Genomic DNA, 20,863 nt, shown 5'->3' on the forward strand with positions numbered 1-20,863 from the left:
ACTAAAGACTCGAACCGAGTGTAATAATATGTTTGCCGAAATACCCATGCATTTAAGGTTTAAATCTGTGCTGTGCATTTTCAGACATACTCCACTCCACATAGGCTACAGAGGAAGCATCAACACAATTATGATGTCCATAGTGCTGATATAATTTTTAACTCAATCTATAAGCCTGAAGCAGAGAAAAAAATATGAATGTCCTAAAAGCAATAATTTAAATAATTTGCAAGACCCCTTCACCTGTCTCTGCGTCACACTTCTCAGTTTAAGATAACATACAGAAACAACCGGTATGATTTGACTGTTGGGTAATGTATTGGACTCTTGAGGCCTCTTTTAATGGGCTTTAATAAAAGCACTGACTGCATCAAAGCTGCTGAAGTCAGTCCTTCATGCAGCATTTCACAGAGCCGTGCGGGACAGGGAAGCTTTTGGTTTGCATCTCTACTTCAAAGCCATAGATCTTTCAAACACTAAGCTAGCTTTCATTCGAAAGTGTGTTTTGTTAACTTTACTATTCATTTGTTCACTTCAACTGTCTCGATCGAAGCGAATATTCAAATGTCCTTCAGGATGCACTTGTACGTCAGATTCTATCATTTGCGTCGGCTCATCTTTCCTCCCGTGGTCAATTCCGAGTGACATCAACTCTCTGTAAGTGCAATATTATGTTCTGAGTATATTCAGTTGTATATTATCAAACACAGAGTATTTCGTAGTGCGATACATTAACGTCAAGTTTGTGTTGCGTGCAATGTACCACAGGGTTTGGTGTAATAAAAAAGAGAAGTACCATAATGAAGCTGTTATTACTTTGTCAATACATTTATTTATTTGTATTATTTAGGAGTATTGTTAACTGCAGTTTCCCAGAAGTTAAGGAGGCTATGTTCTCACTCATGCCCTCTCTGCAGTTACTGGTGAACACTCTGATGCATCACATTAGATTTACCTGAATATCTGCAACAGAATCTTGGGATATGCTCAAGGTTAGGCTACACGTGACTATTTATGCCATTTCTGTACTATGGATAATAAACTGTATGCAGATTCTGGTATCTTCACAAAAGTCTAACCAATGCAATTTTCCAACCTTATAGTCTCCTTAATTCAAATTCACTTTCTGCCATAGGAGGATGCATTCTCTGGGCTTCCTCACCTGGAGCATTTGTAAGTTCAATTTCCCTGCAGACTGACTGCCTGCTTTATCTGTGTGTGCTTGAATAAATAAAGTTGGACATGTGCAGTTTGCTGTTTCATCTTATTTGACCGACCAGATTCACTGAGGGTAACAAGATTGAAGAGATAAACAAATATGCCTTCAGAGGACTTCGGGATCTCACAAATTTGTGAGTATGTAATGTGCTGTGAGGCAAGGTGAACTTATAATCGTAGTTGAATGCATTTTTGTTTATATAAAGATTAATATAGCTAAAATAAGTGTCTTATTAAAGCCTTGCCCCACAAACGTTGCCATCTTGCATTACATGTGCTGTGTACTTTTGCTATTACTAAAGGAAAGTTCCGAGCCAGCTTTTTATTAAATCATTTTCAGTTTTTTGCATTTCATGTTGTGTTGTTCATACATATTTACAAATAATTTCTACATGTTCCAATGCTATAATACACTATAAGCAATGTGGAGGCATATTCCCAAGGTAGTTTGGGGATTTCCATTTCATATTTTCAATATATTGTGTAACATGCACACTATCTGGCAGGCATCACATCAGAATGTTTAACTGAACTGGTAAAATAGCATGCTCCTTTTTGTTTAATATTTTATTTCCAATGTCACTACATAATGTGATGATACATTATTAGTTTCTGTTGCTGTTGTCTACACTTTTATTATTTTTCTGCTCCAAATTCCTGATTCATTCTCAAATATAATCGACTCTTTTAAATGTCTTTTGTCCATTTGTCTTAATTTATTTCCACTCTTGTCCTGCCTGTTCTTACATATCATTGGCAAACAACAATATCAAAACACTTCCAAGAGGTCTTTTTTTCTGATCTGCACTCTTTGATTGAACTGTGAGTTCTTCATTTCACAATTAGTAAATGATGTGCACATTACCATCATGTTATCAAGGCTACCACCTAAATGTACTATGCTAGCTAGTTGTAACTTGGAATACAATGTGGGAAACACTGATATTGCGATTATATAGTAAAGCTATGTCTATATGGTTTTGTTCTTTTGCAGTTTTAATAAGTTTTTTAATTTCTCTTATGAACAAAGACCTGCGAGTTAACATGTTCCAGTGTGACTGTGAGTCCATGTGGCTGATGCTCTGGTTGAAGAAATCCAATGCCACAATCTCAGATGTTTACTGTGCCAGTCCAGCTGGTGTAAAGGGTGTCCAACTAAAGGATGTCTCAGAAAAACACAGCAAGTGTGTCTTCACAGGTAACTACATCTGGCATAAATCTATGGTCCATCTAATATAATTTTGTTCTGTCAAAATTTTGACCTATCGAATCTATAGTCCGATATATTGGCCATTTTGCGATAATGGACATCGGCCGAATACCGTGTTCGCTTGGCATGTCAACAGATGTGTTAACTTTCCCATGTGTCAGTTCCAAAATCTACTAATGAATTTTCAAATGAATAGTAAACAATTTATGTTTTTTTAGTAAATTATTTTACAAAATTTTGGTAAATCTGATCTGCTGTTGTTAAACTATATTATGAATATCGGCATTCATATTGCCATCGTCCATCCTGCTCTCTAGATATCATATCGGCATCAGCCATTGAAAAACTTGTATCAGTCGACCACTAATTGGATCATGCCATCTAGTATCTTGACGAACAATGGCATGGTAAAATATTTGCCAAGGTTGTGCTATAATTATTAGGTGTGAAGAAAATTTAATTGTTTCATGAGTATAAATGTGCTACTGTATGTTTGTTTCTTTGCCCCCTAGATTTTGTACAGCATCAGATAGTGAATTCACAATCAATGTCAGCTGACATCTTCTTTCACAAAGATGATATATATGTTGCCATGGCTGTTCCATGAGATACAATTCAGGCCTTTTGATAATATCACAGGTTTGACACTCCTAGTCCCGTAATTATCGCATATCATGGTCAGCGATTGAATCTATCCATTTGCATGTTTACATTTTCTCTTTCTTACAAAGAAGCCAACTGCACGGACATTATAAAATATTTGACAGCTCAGTTTTCCTGAATACATCACTATTTCATCCTATCAGCCTAAACATACAGTATAATAAGAAGCAAGTTTAAATTGACAATCCAGATGAGACACTCCTTGACAGTGAGAAACTGCTTGTGTTTGCAAAGATAATTTTACCAGACAGTCAGCAGCATCATTCTAAGTGACAGAGCACTTCAGTTTGAAAAACAAGATCAGAGGTAGTGGTGTACTACATAAGCACAATGTCACAGATAGAGCCTTCATTTAAAGTAAGCAACAGTGAAAGCAGACATTTCTTAGGGTATAAAAGTTATATTTAAATGATATTAAGTCTGCTGCCGTTTAGGGGAGTAGCTTGCTCTTGCAGCTGAATAGTTAATTATGCAGGTCAGTGCAAGGGGTCTTATTGCGAATGTTGTTATTTGTTATTAATGGGGGTTATAGGTCAGTTCATAACACTGTTATTTATGTAGAGTAATGTGAAGTGATGTTGTTTTTAGGTAGCCTTATATGGAGATAAGGGTTCTAAGAGAGACCCAGTTCAAACTCATTATTTCATCAAAATGTGAAAATAATTGTATTAATAATGTGAATATTTAGATTTATCTATTAGCAGTTATTACAATCAACACCATACGCTACAATAAATATATTATAGCCAATATCTTATCTCATTTATCACATCTTTTCTATATTAGGCTATACAGTAATTGTTTATTATTAGGATTGGTTACAATATCAAAACGCTATGGAAAACAAACTGCGGTAAAGTTAGTTTTACGTTTGACATTCGTTGGATATTCGGGTTCATACCCATTAAACTTCAAGACCACTTGATCTAAAGATGTCAAACGAACTGCAAATTTCTCAGAATATTATTCCTGCTATTGCACAAGGCTTATTTTTGGAATTTTTTCTTTGGTAGTTTTTATATAGAATATTTTGTCCCTTTAAAACCATTAAACTCTAAGACCGCTTGACCTAAAGATATCAAACCAATTGCAAATTACTCAGAATAGTTTTACATCTATTACACAAGGCCTATTTTATTTTATTTTATTTTTTAGAGTTTTTCTTTGGAAGTTTTTAGATAGACTCTTATTAATCTTTTAAACTCAATGGCCAAAACACTTCTTACACAGCACAAAGCTTCTTCTTTTTTGTAGTATACTTTAGTTTGCATATATATATATATATATATATATATATATATATATATATATATATATATATATATATATATATATATATAATATGCTGAGTAATTTGCAGTTGGTTTGACATCTTTAGGCCAAGAGGTCTTGGAATTTAATGGATTTAAAGGGACCAAATATTCCTTCTTTTTTCCCCCCTTTTCTCCCAATTTGGAATGCCCAATTACCACTACTTAGTTGGTCCTTGTGGTTGCGCGGTTACTCACCTCAATCCGGGTGGCGGAGGACAAGTGTCAGTTGCCTTCGCTTCTGAGACAGTCAATCCACGCATCTTATCACGTGGCTTGTTGTGCATGACACCGCGGAGACTGACAGCATGTGGAGGCTCATGCAATTCTCCGCGATCCACGCACAACTTACCACGCACCCCATTGAGAGCGAGAATCACTAATTGCAACCACGAGGAAGTTACCCCAAGGGACTCTACCCTCCCTAGCAACCGGGCCAATTTGGTTGCTTAGGAGACCTGGCTGGAGTCACTCAGCACACCCTGGATTCGAACTCGCGACTCCAGGGGTGGTAGTCTAAGATTGAAAATCTTATGATTATGCCAAACAAACCAAATCATTATGTTTCTGAAGAACTTTCTCATTCTTTCTGAGAGTATCATTTATTCTCACCCATTGGCCAATTTGCTTGTACTTGCTCTCCACAAAAAATTGCAAAAGATGATCATTGAAAGATCATCTTTTGGCAGTGTCATGGGCACTCATTATCAAACAACATTGTCATGTACAGAACCTGTGAAAAGTAAATGATGCTTTTATAACAACTTAAATCAAAATGCAAATGCTTTCAGGGAAATTGATCTCAAGTACGTAAGCATGATTAGCAAACATGCTACCACTAGACATGTCTTTTAAATAAGCGAGAACAACTGTTTTATCAACTTATCAAGCTATTTTTTTATTTTTTATAAAAGTAATTAAAGAGTAGAGTATATCAGTCTATGATGCTTTAATGTTGCAAATAAAAGACATTCAGTCTTTTAGACATAACAATCTCATATTACCAGAGATTATTTAGCAGAGACGGGCCACTTCTATTAAAATGAATGGGAGAAATGGGAACGCTCAACCAGACAGCTCTGTGCGCCCAACGGTCAACGGATGTAGACAGGAAGTCCCGACTTACAGTTAAAAGAGCCAATCACCTTTTAAATACAGACATCACCTCTCAATCAACTCTACAACGCGCATGCGCATTAGCTATACAAGCCGGGAAAATTGCGTTGGTTTTTTATTTCTTTGCGTAATATGAGGCAAAGAACCACCATGTATGATACCAGTATTGTCAGATTTTATTGCTCTTTGATCGTAATCTTGACCAATCTTTTTTTAGATTTAGGTCTTTCTCCATTCAAGTAGATAGGAGCTGCACTGGCATGACTTGAAATAGCCTTCCGAGAGCATTCCAAAGATGGCCGACAGTGGACTGACTTGCTAGGAAGGCTTTGATGTTACCCTGTGAAACCGTTAAACTCTTAAAATTGTGTGAAATTCATTAGAACATACATCGATCATACAAAGCAGGTTAATAATGATTGATGTGCAAAACGTCTTTTCTTGGCCCCTTGGTAATTCACATTCTATGAGTCTGCTGAAAAGGCAAGTATAATTATTCACGCGCACATCCCCAGTTAACATGATCCAAAGTTGATCCATAACACCGGAAGTGATGTAGCGTACGTGATGTTGATGAATCCTGAAACATGTAATCGTGTCGATGCTTATGCCTTGACAAATTCGTTTTTTCCCCCTGAATGATTTATTCGAGGGATATTTAAAGAGCGAATATGAATCCTTCCAGAAGAAGCGAAAGCGATTGGCAAGGTTTGGTGAATGAGGTAGGAAAACGCAGTCGTTATTGATGCCTCACGCTTCTCTGCACCATATGAATCATCCTAATAACATTATGTCTCACTAGATGATATTTGAATTAGACTCGACGACAGGGTAAATACAAGGGGTTTTCTAAATGTAAATACAAGGGGTTTTCAGTGTGATTCGCTGATGTACCGCTCAGAAAAACGTTAAAGCTATGCGTCTAACTTACATGTTTTTGTGTTTTGTTTTTTTATATACTCACTCCAGAACGATCGTCCATCTCACCAATAAGAGTGGGTTGGTTGAAAAGCACTCAGTATTTTATTAAATGCCTCGTATAGTAATAAAATCAGAAAGAAGGAAGGTCTGACACGACATTATCTGCTGAGGATTAACTTAAGTCTCTCCATCTTTTACGTCAAGATCCATCATCGGTGCTGAATTAAGATTTAAGAATTAAGAAATGAAAGATAGACAGATCTAGAAAATACTGGTTTTAAACTACAGTTTTGCGATATTCCAGTGTGACATGTAAATTATTATTATTTAATAATTTACTACATATCCTATGGGTAAGCATACATGAGTATGACAAAATGTGACAGGCATTTTAAGCTAAATTTATTCTTTAATGTAGACGTAAAATGTTAATAATCTATTCAGATGTTAACTTTATACACCGATCAGCCACAACATTAAAACCACCTGCCTAATATTGTGTAGGTCCCCCTTGTGCCGCCAAAACAGCGCCAACCCGCATCTCAGAATAGCATTCTGAGATGCTATTCTTCTTACCACAATTGTACAGAGCGGTTATCTGAGTTACCGTAGACTTTGTTAGTTCGAACCAGTCTGGCCATTCTCTGTTGACCTCTCTCATCAACAAGGCATTTCCATCTGCAGAACTGCCACTCACTGGATGTTTTTTTGTTTTTGGCACCATTCAGAGTAAGTTCTAGAGACTGTTGTGTGTGAAAATCCCAAGAGATCAGCAGTTACTGAAATACTCAAACCAGCCCGTCTGGCACCAACAATCATCCATGCGATTATCTAATCATCCAATTGTGTGGCAGCAGTGCATAAAATCACACAGATACGGGTCAGGAGCTTCGGTTAATGTTCACATCAACCATCAGAATGGGGAAAAATGTGATCTCGGTGATTTGGACTGTGGCAAGATTGTTGGTGCCAGATGGCCTGTTTTGAGTATTTCTGTTACTGAGGGGGACCTACACAATATTGGGCAGTAGGGCTGGGCGATATATCGAATATTAATGATATAATTGAGATAATTTTGCTGACGATATAAAATTGACCAATATTGTGAATATCGTGATGATTTTAATGTGCTTTCATTTGGCCATTAAATTTCATAAAGAGTGCATCGGTAGACTAATTTCACGATCCTTCAGGGCAGCACAATTAATCAAAATAACATCAAAATGGTGAGTTGGTCATATGTGATTATTAATCCACAAAAGGCTGCGATTTAAAGACAGATAAACACGGTCTGTTTGTGTTTCAGAACAAACCAGTGACACTCTGATCTGTGTGCACGCGCATGGTGGCGCTCTCAGATCAGTTCATGAGCATTGTGAAATCAAAGTAAAGCAGGTTCAAGCGTTTGCGCAATTCCAAACATTAGTAACCGCTACAAGATATTATACAGTTCTTCAAATGCGGCACTGTATAACAGAAAAGGAAGATATTACAGCATTTCAGGAAATGCGGAACATTGTAAACTGTCAAATATACATTTCCATTTTGGTGTCAAAATAAAAGCTTTACTTATAGAAGTAAACAGGACAGAAATATATTACTTTTGTATAATGCAAATCTAATAATCGGAATAATAATTAAGCATTATATTATAATAATAAACCTGATATGTCCCACAGTAATAATTTAGTATTATGCAATGTTCAACTGGGGTTTCAAAAATAAGTCAATGAAGTAGCTTTGCACACCTTGTTCATTCACAAAAATGTATTAGTAAAAACATATGAAGGTAAATAATGATTTTTATTAAGCTACTATGTATCATTGTATATGCAATATAATATAAAGTGCATATCAATGAAAATGATTGAATTTCATTCTCCCTTGTGTTTCTTTTCTTTAAAATATTGAATCTACTTGGCTGCAGTGGCTGTTTAGATGAAATGATGGTTCCTCTGATTAAAAAAAAAAGAATTTGAGCCATTTTAGAGCAAATACATAATTATCGAGATATATATATATATATATAGAATATCGTCAATTTGCTGAGAAGTATAGAGATATAATTTTTTAAGATATATCACCCAGCCCTATTAGGCAGGTGATTTTACTGTTGTGGCTGATCGGTGTATGTAGGTAGGTGGGTGGGTAGATAGGTAAAATATACAGGCCACCTGAAGGCATTTTACATAATACGTAGAATACATTTTTGAAACATAGTAGTTACAGCCAGACCTAAGTGTAATGAATTGTCAACCTTTTCAATGGTAATTTTGCCTTAAAACTGAATAGTTTTCATATGAGCCATACGAAGCATTGCTAATAAAAGACCACACTTTGTTCTTGCAGTGATGACTAATGCATTCATCCAGTGGCGTAGCCAGAAAATTACTTTGGATGGGTCACAGTAAAAATGGATGGCAAATATTTTATGCAGCTTACAAATTGCAGCATGTGTATCGTGAAAAGTGCTATTCAAATAAAACTGACTTAATTTCCATTACGTTACCTTTGTTATCTCTTGTTTTGTGCACATCATGACAATGTACAGTAGAAATTCATCTTTTCTAAAAACAAACACAAAAAAAACCAACTCAAAACTATTGTTTGCTTCACCATGTTCAAACAGTAATTTACCAGCAGATTACCGTTCAGATGACGTTTCTATAGTAATTGATTGACAGCCAATTAGATGACATTGCCATTTATTTATTTATTATATTATTTTCTAACTCAGTTTCACTAATTTGTTTCGATTTGTTTGAGAAATGATTTTCAGGTATTAGAAATAGTGGGCGACCGATATATCGCAGATGGCGATAAATCGGCTGATATTCTGAATTTTAAATTATCGCATCGGCTTATAAATTTTCCCCTTTGGCCAATTTGTTTCTTGAGGGTGCTGAGAATCGCCTGCTTGCATGTGAAATGACTGAGACATGTAAATGACCAGTCATGGTTTGTTTTGTTGTGTGCCATCATGTTACTGCAATAATAGACCGGTGTGCAACACAGTGTCATTTAAACGGTCCGCATATCAGAGCATCGGCAGATGTGTTTGAGCTCATAATGTTAAAGTGCTCACCTGTTTCATTCTCCCTCTCTCTCTCCTCAACAGTTCCCTGTAACTTTTATAAAAAGGCAAATATCTATAAAACTAATATCATATACTGTCTGCAAATATGTGCATATCTCGTTTATGTAATAAACATATATAATAAACCAACCTCACACAACTTCAGCTTGTCCAGCATCCTGTGGAATGCTCATAAATCTTCTTCTGAAGCAGGTATTCTGTCAGCCTCTCTTCAATAGTTCCCTGTAACTTTTCTAATGATAAAAGGCAAATATCAATACCTCACGAATATCCATCTATTTCTTCCTGTTGAGCGCTCATCTAATATCCTCTTCTGAAGTGTGTATTCTATCACCCAGAATCAAAAACATCAGGGTCAAAAGTTCCTCTGATTCACAAATCATGACGGTAGTCTGTAACAATCCAAGTAGGTGATCCAGGCTGTTTAAACTGTCAGGAGATTGCTGCTCATGCTGGATCCGCACGAGCGCGAGTGCAACTTCAAAGTAAAAGCGCTTCACGTGTGCTGTGAACAAATGTCTTATTCACTATGCACTGTATGTGCAATTGGTTTGATTCTGTATTGCTAATGTAGACATGCCATCCATGGTTGCTGGACTACTGTATGTACTGTTATTTCCTTCTTCCTAATATATTGACAATTTCTTCATGTGCAAATAAATTACTAAAATTTGATGAATAAACAGAAATCAGAAGAAACTGCTGTCTACCATTTAAAATACAATATTATTTTTTTTAGATTATTTTTTACAAAGTTAAAGTTTAGTGTGAAATTGAGTAAATATAGTGCTAAATAAGAGTGTATTCATTTTTTAGCAATTTTATGTTTATGTTATTTATATTAAATGTATCGGCCTATCGGCCACCCTGCTCTCTGGATATCGGCATCGTCCATTAAAAAACCCATATAGGTCAATCACTAATTACAGTTTATGCCTCTTATTTTTTTTATGTTTTGGGTGGAACTGGGTCAGTTTGGGTGGGCCTATTCCTGTGCGTTCATCCGAAGCATTAAAACACTTGTTTTCTTTCTGTGCCCAGTTCCTGGTGTGCAAGAGAAAGCTGGAGAGTAAGAAAGAGGCACTGCTGATCTTATCTAAAGAGCTGGACACCTGCCAACAGGAACGAGATCAGTTCAAGTTGATGGCAAACCAGCTCCGTGAGCGCCATCAAGGGCTGAAGAAAAAGTACAGAGAGCTCATAGTATGTGTTTTAGTAAATTAATTCCATTCTAAATCTAATATATTTCAAATAAATTAAACCGCAGTATTGAATTGTAAAGTTAGAGATTTTAACATTATAATGAGAACAAGACTTTAACATTAAAATGAACTTTTTTTAATTGACAGGATGGTGACCCCTCTCTGCCTCCTGAAAAAAGAAAACAAGTATGTCTGACCTTACACCTAATATACTTTCAACAATAAATTATGTATAAAAGGATTGTTCACCCTGAATAGAAATCCTGTCCTCATTTACTCTCCCTAATGTTTTTCCCAACCCCGTTTGACTCTCTATTTTCTCTTGAACACAAAAGAGGTGCATCCCAAACCGCACACTTCTGCACTATTTTACGTCATTTTGAAGTGCATGTAGTGCGAGTAGTATGTTTACATTGAAAATGCAACAAAAAGAAGTTTACTACGAGTACCCGGATGATGCACTTTTTCGACCGTCAAAACGGAGTGTGGAATGTTGGACACTTCGCGCACTCAGCACAGGCGACTTTCCATACATAACAGAAGGGGCCGACAGCGATGGTGATCTGGCAAAACAATTGTAAATAATGGAGAATATGACAACTAGCGAAACTTCTGTGTAGACAGCACCTTACAAAAGTGAGTTAAACGCTTTACCATCATACCATGCTGTGTGAATATGAATATTATTGAGATATAAGTGTTGAACTATGGGTGGATAGTGCGCTAAAGCTAGCCTCAACACAACGCTTGGGTTTGAAACATCACTTCTGTCAGCTGTTAAATGGCGAATGCTTCCGTGTTGTAAAAAAACGTTAAGTGTTCCATTTGGGATGATACTACACTTTGAAAATTCATACACTACATGGCTGAGTGCATAGTACATTTCGTAAGTGTTTAGTGTGTCATTTGGGACACAGCTAAAAGGACATGTTAAGCAAAATGACAGCCTAAAGGCCACTGCGTACTTCCTATGAAATCGAAGAACGAATGGGTGTGACGTCATTTAGAATAAAATCCAGCCCAAAAGAAGGGTATATTGAGTTTGTTTTGGTGGTTAGTAACAGCTTGCAGGGGAGAACTTTCAGGAAAAAGTTTTACTAGCTGCTGAACACTCACTACCATTGGTTGGGAGATGTGACCTGGAGCTCCACCTACTTTGAGGCTGACAACTAATTCCCAATCAGTCAGTTAAGATCAGTTAACATGAACACACTGGCATGCAGAGTTAATAGTGAGCTGGTGCAAATGTACCTATATCTGTAAAACTGTTCACGTAGACACATTTTCCAAGACCATGTCATGCAAATTTTTATTTTTTAATTAGTCTACAAAAGGAATCAAATCTACTCAAATCCTTATAAGTGCCCATTCACTCTGTTGTGTGATATGCTGCTTCGCTCATGTACCATCTGCATTGAAAGCGATTCACACATCTGCCTAAAGTAAGATATGCTTATCATCATTCTTTTATCTGTATTCTGCCCATTAACACTTTTTTATACACCCATCTTTGCATTAGTATCCGTTTCATCATTAATTACAATAACAGATTGTAATCGGCGCATATTATGGCTGTGTATAGCGTTAGCGCATTAGTGCAATGAATGCAAAAGGTAACCATTAAAGTACACATTATCTACTACTGGATATATATTAATTTAAATCATCATCGAGTTGTTAAAACAGCTCCTTTTACTGATCTCATGTGAATTCTACTCATAGAATTATGCATGAAGTCATTAATAACGTCATATTAGTAGATGTTTTAGTCTTGAGCGTTCTATATTTAAATATACCCCTTTAAACTCCTCCCACAGCAGCTTTGCGGATGTCTAAATGTTCATAAACAGTATGCCGTTGCTCAGCTTTTTCAAACTTCTTTTTGTCTCTGAGCGAAGAACGAAGAACTTTATTGTGAGTGTGCTGGGGCCTTTAGTCACTATTCATTTGTATGGTAAAAAGATGCCATGCAAGTGAATGGTGACTGAGACTAATATACTGCCTAACATCTCTTTTTGTATTCCATAGTAGAAAGGAGGTCATATGGGTTTGGAACAATATGAGCCATATATAGCCAATATAGCCATTTAATTTTTGAGTGAACTAGCCCTTTAAATATAGGTAAATCTTCTGTTAGAAGCTCCAGTATGCATATGCATAAAACTACAGATCATTTGACTATATGGTCACAAAACATGTAATGCATTATGAAGCCAACCCAGTGTTGAGACTTTTGTACAACTGATGTCTTTAACTTGCTACAGGTCAATCTGGCCCAGTTACTTAGGGACTCCCGAGAACAGAACAAACAGCTGAGCGAACAGTTGAAGGAACTGAACCAACGTTTAACAGAGGTGCAGGGTGATAACAAGGTATGGGCTTTACTATGCACACACAGGTCTGCTCTTTTCATTGTATGACTCAACCTTATGCAGACATTTGCATGGTTCATTTTTAACTGATTGAGTGAAATGTTTTGATTTTGATCACTATTGTGGTGGCACAGATATCTGCCAAATTTTTCTTCCATAGCTGCTGAGGATGACCATCGCAAAGCAACGTCTGGGGGACGAGGAGGTGGGGGCTCGTCACTTTCCTGCCCACGAGAGAGAAGATCTTGTTCAGCAGTTAGAGACAGCTCGAGAACAGGTGCATTGCTCTCGGCATTCCACACCCAAAAATGAAAACATTTAGTTGCTCTCATTTTGTTCCAAACCCAAATGACTTGCTTTCATCCGTGGAACATGGGATGACACTATACATTTTAGAAAAATATAGAAAACCAAAGGTAAATCTGTTTTGTGACTTTATCTTGTTGTGTTGTAGAATGAAGCGCTGGAACAAAGCTTGAAGGCTACCACGGATGAACTTCAGGATGTGAGAGCAGAGCGTAATGTGTACCAGGAGAAAGCTCAGAGACTAAATCTGGAAATTAACCACATCCTGGGTAGCCACGAGAACCGCATCCTGGATATAGACGCTCTATGTATGGAGAACAGGTCAGTGGTACCCTGCTCAGGATGCATCGTGTACATTTAGCATTAAAAGTAGGACTCAAGGAAGCAATATGCCATGTTATTGTAATATGGATGACTTGGGACACACACGGATTAAAGGATTAGTTCACCCAAAATAATGGCTTATAATTTACTCATCCTCATCCCTTCCCAGATGTGTACGACTTTCTTCTTCAGAACATTTAGAAGAATATTTCAGCTCTATGGATCCATAAAATGCAAGTGTATGGGTGCCACATTTTTTAAGCTCCAAAAAGCACGTACAGCCATCATAAAAGTAATCCATTCAACTGTCTATTTAAAATGTTTTTCTACAAAAAATTCATGAGGGTCGAGGTCAAGCGTGTTGGCAAGTCCACGTAAGAACTGACACATGAAATACGGGGAAAAAAACTGAAGCACAGCGTTGTTTACAACAGAGGAGCATAGATATCATACATAGATGCCTCATTTAGCTGGTTTGGATTCGTCAACTGCGGCACCATCTTGAAACGGTGAACAAGGAGAGATGTTTGAATCGGTTTGAATGCAAGTGAATGAGTGGAGGAGATGCCTCAGACCGAGCTCCTTGCTCAGACCGCTGCATAAACTCCTTTTGTGTCGATAAAGTACCACGGTCCATAGAAACAGCTGCTGATATGGGATCTACTGTATGTGTAAATATCTATGCAGAGGCGGCTTACGTGCGAGAGGCAGTTTGAACTCCACCCATGTCAACGTATAAACCTCAAGCTGGCCGGAATTGTTAGTAAAAAAAAAAGTTTTAAATAGTTATCTATTTTTTTTTTACACACACCCAGCGTTTCGCTTCGTAAGACATTAGACCACTGGAATCAAATGGATTATTTTTATGATGGCTATATGTGCTTTTTGGAGCTTCAAAATGAGCTGAAATATTCTTCTAAAAATCTTAATTTGTGTTCTGGGGAAGAAATAAAGTCAGACACATCTGGGATGGCATGAGGGTGAGTAAATTTTCATTTTTGGGTGAACTAACACTTTAAGATCCATATGCAGAGGTTTCTTATTTAACACATAAATTATACTCCATTTCTAAAATCCATAAACCAGTCCAAGTTCATTTCAGCAACATTTAACAACATCCAAAATATAAGGGCAAATACCACTCAAGATTAAGGATCACAAAAATGGAGAAAACCACCAGTAACATGGCTTAGTAGTTCAGAGCACTGTTTGAAAGACATGTAAATGGAAAGCAAATAAAACTGTTTTAACTGGTTAATAATTACCTTTATAAGCATGCAAGTGTGACTGTGGCGAGACTGACCTCTGGTGGTGTACTGGTAAAATTACAGGCTTTACATATACAGTAGTCATTCATTGTATCATGGTAGTCCCATGGTGACTGAATATCTGCTTTGCAGAATAACATCTGAAATAACAACATAAACATGCCTAATACCTTCAAAATGCCCATGGTACTTCAGCTGGTCCTGTTGTGGATATACAGTATGTTTAATAGGTTGACGGTATACTACACATATTTGGCTCTGTTTTTGTAGATATCTGCATGAGCGGCTTATGCAGCTTCAGGAGGAGGTCAGTCTCCTCAAATCAAATGTCATGAAGTACAAGGTATTTATAACACACACAGCTGAAATGATGTGCATGTTATTGAAACTTTAAGGGGAGCCATTGTCATTCTTCATTCAAATGTAGAGAACGTACAAATGTGTTCAATTCCAGAGTGCTTTAGAAAGCAAGAAGAACTGCAAAGTCTATGGCAAAAATAACAGCAGTGCTTTAACCGGTGTCCTGTCTGCCAAACAAGGTACTACACAAGACTTGTACAGTAGAACTGTAACATTAATGGTGCACACAATACAATTTTTTTTTTTTTTTATAAAATTAAATTGTAGCTTTGACAAATAGAATTAAAATAATGTACACTCGCATGAGATGAAGACTCCAGTCATATCAGTGGCCTAGAAAACGCCGTTTTATTCTACATGGAGTGGGTCCGCTCCCTCGTGGGCCACCACGTTGAGATCACATGACTAACTATGTTTTGCAATTGAGCCGTGTTGCTACTACTAAGAATAATATTGATGCTCAAGGTGCTTTACAAAGTGCATCTAAACAAAACAAGCAAACTGAACAATATAACTTAATAAATATACAGACGCAACATAACAACGGAGCACAAGTCGGTAGCATAGTCCATAACGATGGTATGGGCAGAATGTTCAATTTTGGGTAAACTATCCTTTTGAATGTATTCTTCAAAAGTCTTTTAAAAAATAATGTATTGAAGCTAAGCTACGGCTGTTATGTTTTCAGTGCAAGAGCTGTTGCTGTCTGAGGAGAATGGCTGCAGTCTCCCAGTCACTCCTCAGTCCATTAGTGACCTGAAGTCTCTGGCCACGGCTCTGCTGGAGACCATTCACGAGAAGAACATGATAATTCAGCATCAACGCCAAACCAACAAGTATGTTGCAAAACTACAACTTGAATCAGGATAAATAGATTTACATTTTTCTTGTTTGTTTGTTTGGTTTGTTTATCCTTTTATTCATTGTCATTTTTAATTGATTTGCTTGATTGATTGATTGATTCCACCTTGTTCTTGCCATGAAAATAGCCTTTGGTGCTGATATGGCATTGAACAATAAAGCATCTTAAAACACTATTCAAAAATTGACAATTGTAATCTCATTTTCTAGTGTCAGAATATGTTAATAACTGTGCTGTACTAAAAAATGTGGCTAAGTAAGATTGTGGAGTGATGAATAAAACATTCATAGATGCATTTATGCTCATGTACTTTTAACGCAATAGTAAAAAGACAATTTAGCTATTGTTTTTTGTGTAACAGGATACTGGGAAACCGGGTTGCAGAACTTGAGAAGAAGTTGAAAACATTGGAAGTGTCTGGGTTGTGGAGTCTGCCAGGTAAGGTACACCCAATCCTACACAGTTTTCATTTTACACATTGATCATTTGAATGCATTTTAGTGCTTGGATATTTGCTCTTAATCGCAATTTATATTTTGGGTACTTCTTTGTAAAAGAAACTACTTCTCTTGCTTCAAGCTTTTAAATGACTTCCTGTTGCTCTCCCATTTCTGCTTTCCTTCTTTTCTCTCTGGAGGCATCACCTACAATGTGTCTCTTGGACTAGGGAGTACGTCTGCTATTCAGTATCATTTTTGCCTTTTATTCTTTACTGCAGCTCTTTGTTTTGATTTATTTAACTTATTCTCTTTCTATGTAAATGCACATTTGTATTTGGCTTTGTCAGGTGGTTTACATTCAGATGTGGATATACAGTGTTGCATAAATATTGAATTTACATTTTTTTTTTCTAAACCAAATATAGTCTCTCTAACTACAAGTTTTGTCATTCTTATAATATAGCTATGATTTGCATGAAATACACTGAATAATAGTACATTTGTGTTGGCTCGAATGTCCTTGACAGGAAGGAAAGCTGTTATTGTCCTCAGTGACTCTCAGCATGTTCAGCCCACCACAGAACAGTCAGTACATCTAACACCAAAGTCAGTGGGTGAGTTATTACATATAATGTACCAGTAATTCTTTTTAAATATATATATATATATATATATATATATATATATATATATATATATATATATATATATATTAGATTAAATTTAATTTTTTTGTTGGTCAACATTTGGGAGTAATTTAGCATTTGACATGGCCTCAAAGCTGACAAACACTGACTTAAAGGGACAGTTCACCAAAAAATGAAAATTCTCTCTTCATTTACTCACCCTCATGCCATCCCAGATGTGTATGGCTTTCTTTCTTCTGCAGAACACCAATTATGATTTTTAGAAGAATATCTCAGTTCTGTAGGTCCATACAATGCAAGTGAATGGGTGTCAAAATGTTGATGCTCCAAAAAGCACATAAAGGCATCATAAAAGTAATCCATAAGACTCAAGTGTTTTAATCCATCTCTTCAGAAGTGATATGATAGGTGTGGATGAGAAAAAGATAAATATTTCAGTAATTTGTTGCTTGAAATTCTCCTCCCTGACCAGTAGGGGGCAATATGCATGAAGAATGTGAAAGTTAAAGTTGAGATTGACTGAGCGGGGAGGAGAATTCATAGTAAAAAAGGACTTAAATATTGATCTGTTTCTCACCCACACCAATCAAATTGCTTCTGGAGACATGGATTACTTTTATGATGCCTTTATTTGCTTTTTGGAGCTTCACATTTTTGGCACCCATTCACTTGAATTGTATGGACCAACAGAGCTGAGAAATTCTTCTAAAAATCTTCATTTGAGTTCAGCAGATGAAAGAAAGTCATATACATCTGGGATGTCATGAGGGTGAGTAAATGATGAGAGAATTTTCATTTTTGTGTGAACTATTTCTTTAAAGTCACAAAACTCATTTCATGGATTCTTTAAGTGTCCAAAAGTGTTTGAACACTTTTGGGCCACTGAAAATGTCTTCAAAAACAATAACATATTTCTGAAGTCTGTTTGATGTAGACTTTTATGTGTTTTTATTGTAGTTTTGAATAATTATGCTCTTTAAAAATGACATCTTGGTAATGATCTTTGGTGTTCAATCTTGATTCAGTAGGAGATGAAGAGATACTGACTGGAGAAGAGGTCACAGAGGACACTGGACTCAGTGCAGACATCAGTCAAAATGACTGTCAAGCTATAGCAGTTGAGTTGAACCAAACGGGTGGTTATTTTAACACCACCTATTCGGGCTCTCAAATTCCACAATCCAGTGAACCAGTAGAAAGTATCCTGCCTGTGGTGATCGCAGAGTGTAAATCCCTTGCTTGTTGTGACTCTATGAAGCCTGTGTGTCTCGCTGAGAGTGGATCGGAAAAATGTGAGATTGAAGTATGGCAACACAATGAAGATTTGGAAAGCCCTTTACATCAATCTATGAACAGGGAAGTGTCTTTTGAAAGTTCAGAACAAAAAGCTGAGAATGATGTTCCTGTTGTTTACTCTGAGGAGGACAGTCTACCTTTGGCTTCAGAGACTTGTGACAGTTTTGACTTTATTTCTACGTCTGAGCCTTGTACATCAGAACAGCAAACAGAAAAATCAGTTGATAAAGAAACTGAGCATGCTTCCCTAAACACAAGCCGTCCTTCTCAAAAGCCATCACACCAGGAATGAACGTCATTCAAGAATGTGTAAAGATAACCTCCATTTTTTTCAAACCCCACAACTTAATGATTTTCTCATCATTTACTCACCCTCATGCCATCACAGATGTGTGACTTTCTTTCTTCTGCTGAACACAAAGATTTTTTTGAAGAAAATCTGTTTTGTAGGTCTATCCAATGCAAGTGAATGGTGACCAGAACTTTGAAGCTTAAAAAAGAACATAAAGGCAGCATAAAAGTAATCCATAAGACTCCAGTGGTTAATCCATGTCCTTCAGAAGCGATATGATAGATGTGAGTGAGAAACAGAACAATATTTAAGTCTTTTTTTTTTTTTTTTTACTATAAAGCTACTTTCAAACATCCTTCCTATGCATGTTCACAAGAGTTCTTTTTTTTTGTGCAAATATATTTAGTCTTTTCCTTTGCTTTATTCCTCCCTTTTTTCTTTCTCCTCCCTGCCCAGTAGGTGGAGATATGCATAAAGAATGCAAATAGCTGGAGTCATATGGATTACTTTTAAGCTGCATTTATGTGCTTTTGGAGTTTCAAAGTTCTAGTCACCATTCACTTGCATTGAAAGGAACAACAGAGCTGAAATATTCTTCTAAAAATCTTTATTTGTCTGTTCAGTAGAAGAAAGTCACACATCTGGAATGACATAAGGGTGAGTAAATGATGAGAGAATTTTCATTTTTGGGTGAACTATCCCTTTGAAATATAAAAGTACACAATGGAAATGACTGTGGTAAGAGAATTAATGAAGAATCCCCAAATGTTAAAATGAAATGGAATATAAACCACAAGGTGGCTGTTAAAATGAACAATGTTGTGAAAAAATCACTTTCTGGGGGTTGTCAGTGATCTCAGATCATCAAGAATGTCAGGTGACGTTAGATGTGCAGTCGCCATTAGCACCTATGATACTACCAGCTAAACTAAAAAACTGAGTGTTTTTTTTTTTTTTCTCCCATTGTGAAATAGTTTCAAACACATTTGTGTTTTGACTTTTTAAATATCTTTATAATTGCTTAAGAGATGTATTTTTGTGGGTAAAACTAAACAAAAACATAGTTTTGATTTGTGACTCTAATCTCTCAACCTTCTTGTGGTATCTCATTCATGAGTAAAATGCAACACACAACTCTTGTTCCATGTACTCAAAGTGACTGTTTTATGTTTCATTTTTAATGTATTTATTTCCTCATTTTTTCTTATTTCATTTGTCTTATTATAATTTGCAACATTTATAATTGTAACTTTGGTCTGTGAAGGTTGGTGTAACATCTTACTCTGTAGATCACTTTACAGTATATCACTGTAAATTACAGTAAAAACAGCAAATTATTAAAATTGAAGGATGTATCCTTCATTTGTACGGTTAATTAATTGATTCACAAAAGCACTGAGTTGGAATACATCATACAATGTGTGTGTGTGTGTGTGTACACACACACACACACACAGGCGGCCAAAAGTTTGGAATAAGTTACAGATTTTGCTGTTTCGTAAGGAAATTGGTACTTTTATTCACCAAAGTGGCATTCAAGTGATCAAAGTATGGTCAGGATATTTCTGATGTCAAAAGTCATTTTTGATAAAATCTAGACAGGCCCCATTTCCAGCAGCCATCACTCCAACACCTTATCCTTGAGTAATCATGCTAAATTGCTAATTTGACACTAGAAAATCACTTGTCATTATATCAAACACAGCTGAAAGCTATTTGGTTCGTTAAATGAAGCTTAACATTGTCTTTGTGTTTGTTTTTGAGTTGCTACAGTATGCAATAGACTGGCATGTCTTAAGGTCAATATTAGGTCAAAAATGGCAAAAAAGAAACAGCTTTCTCTAAAAACTCGTCAGTCAATCATTGTTTTGAGAAATGAAGGCTATACAATGCTTGAAATTGCCAAAAAACTGAAGATTTCGTACAAAGGTGTGCACTACAGTCTTCAAAGACAGGACA

General features: G+C 36.4%; 1 protein-coding gene across 4 annotated transcripts; it reads left to right on the plus strand.

The window, feature by feature from the left end:
• Positions 1 to 6,065: 6,065 nt before the first annotated feature.
• Positions 6,066 to 20,267, plus strand: LOC127445444 (coiled-coil domain-containing protein 149-B-like). Of its 4 annotated transcripts, none has more exons than XM_051705520.1 (13): positions 6,066 to 6,239; positions 10,577 to 10,738; positions 10,885 to 10,923; positions 13,002 to 13,109; positions 13,270 to 13,386; positions 13,564 to 13,736; positions 15,278 to 15,350; positions 15,462 to 15,546; positions 16,056 to 16,203; positions 16,591 to 16,667; positions 16,867 to 16,899; positions 17,197 to 17,283; positions 18,342 to 20,267. In XM_051705520.1, exons 1-13 carry the CDS (start codon positions 6,189 to 6,191, stop codon positions 18,902 to 18,904), a joined length of 1,716 nt encoding a protein of 571 aa, XP_051561480.1. In that variant the 5' UTR covers positions 6,066 to 6,188; the 3' UTR covers positions 18,905 to 20,267. The 4 variants fall into 4 exon arrangements, with proteins under 4 accessions (XP_051561480.1, XP_051561482.1, XP_051561483.1 ...); XM_051705522.1 differs by having other exon boundaries at positions 18,345 to 20,267; XM_051705523.1 differs by lacking the exon at positions 16,867 to 16,899.
• The last annotated feature ends 596 nt before the right edge of the window (positions 20,268 to 20,863 follow it).

The sequence above is a fragment of the Myxocyprinus asiaticus genome, chromosome 8, assembly GCF_019703515.2.
Source record: "Myxocyprinus asiaticus isolate MX2 ecotype Aquarium Trade chromosome 8, UBuf_Myxa_2, whole genome shotgun sequence".
NCBI lineage: Eukaryota > Metazoa > Chordata > Actinopteri > Cypriniformes > Catostomidae > Myxocyprinus > Myxocyprinus asiaticus.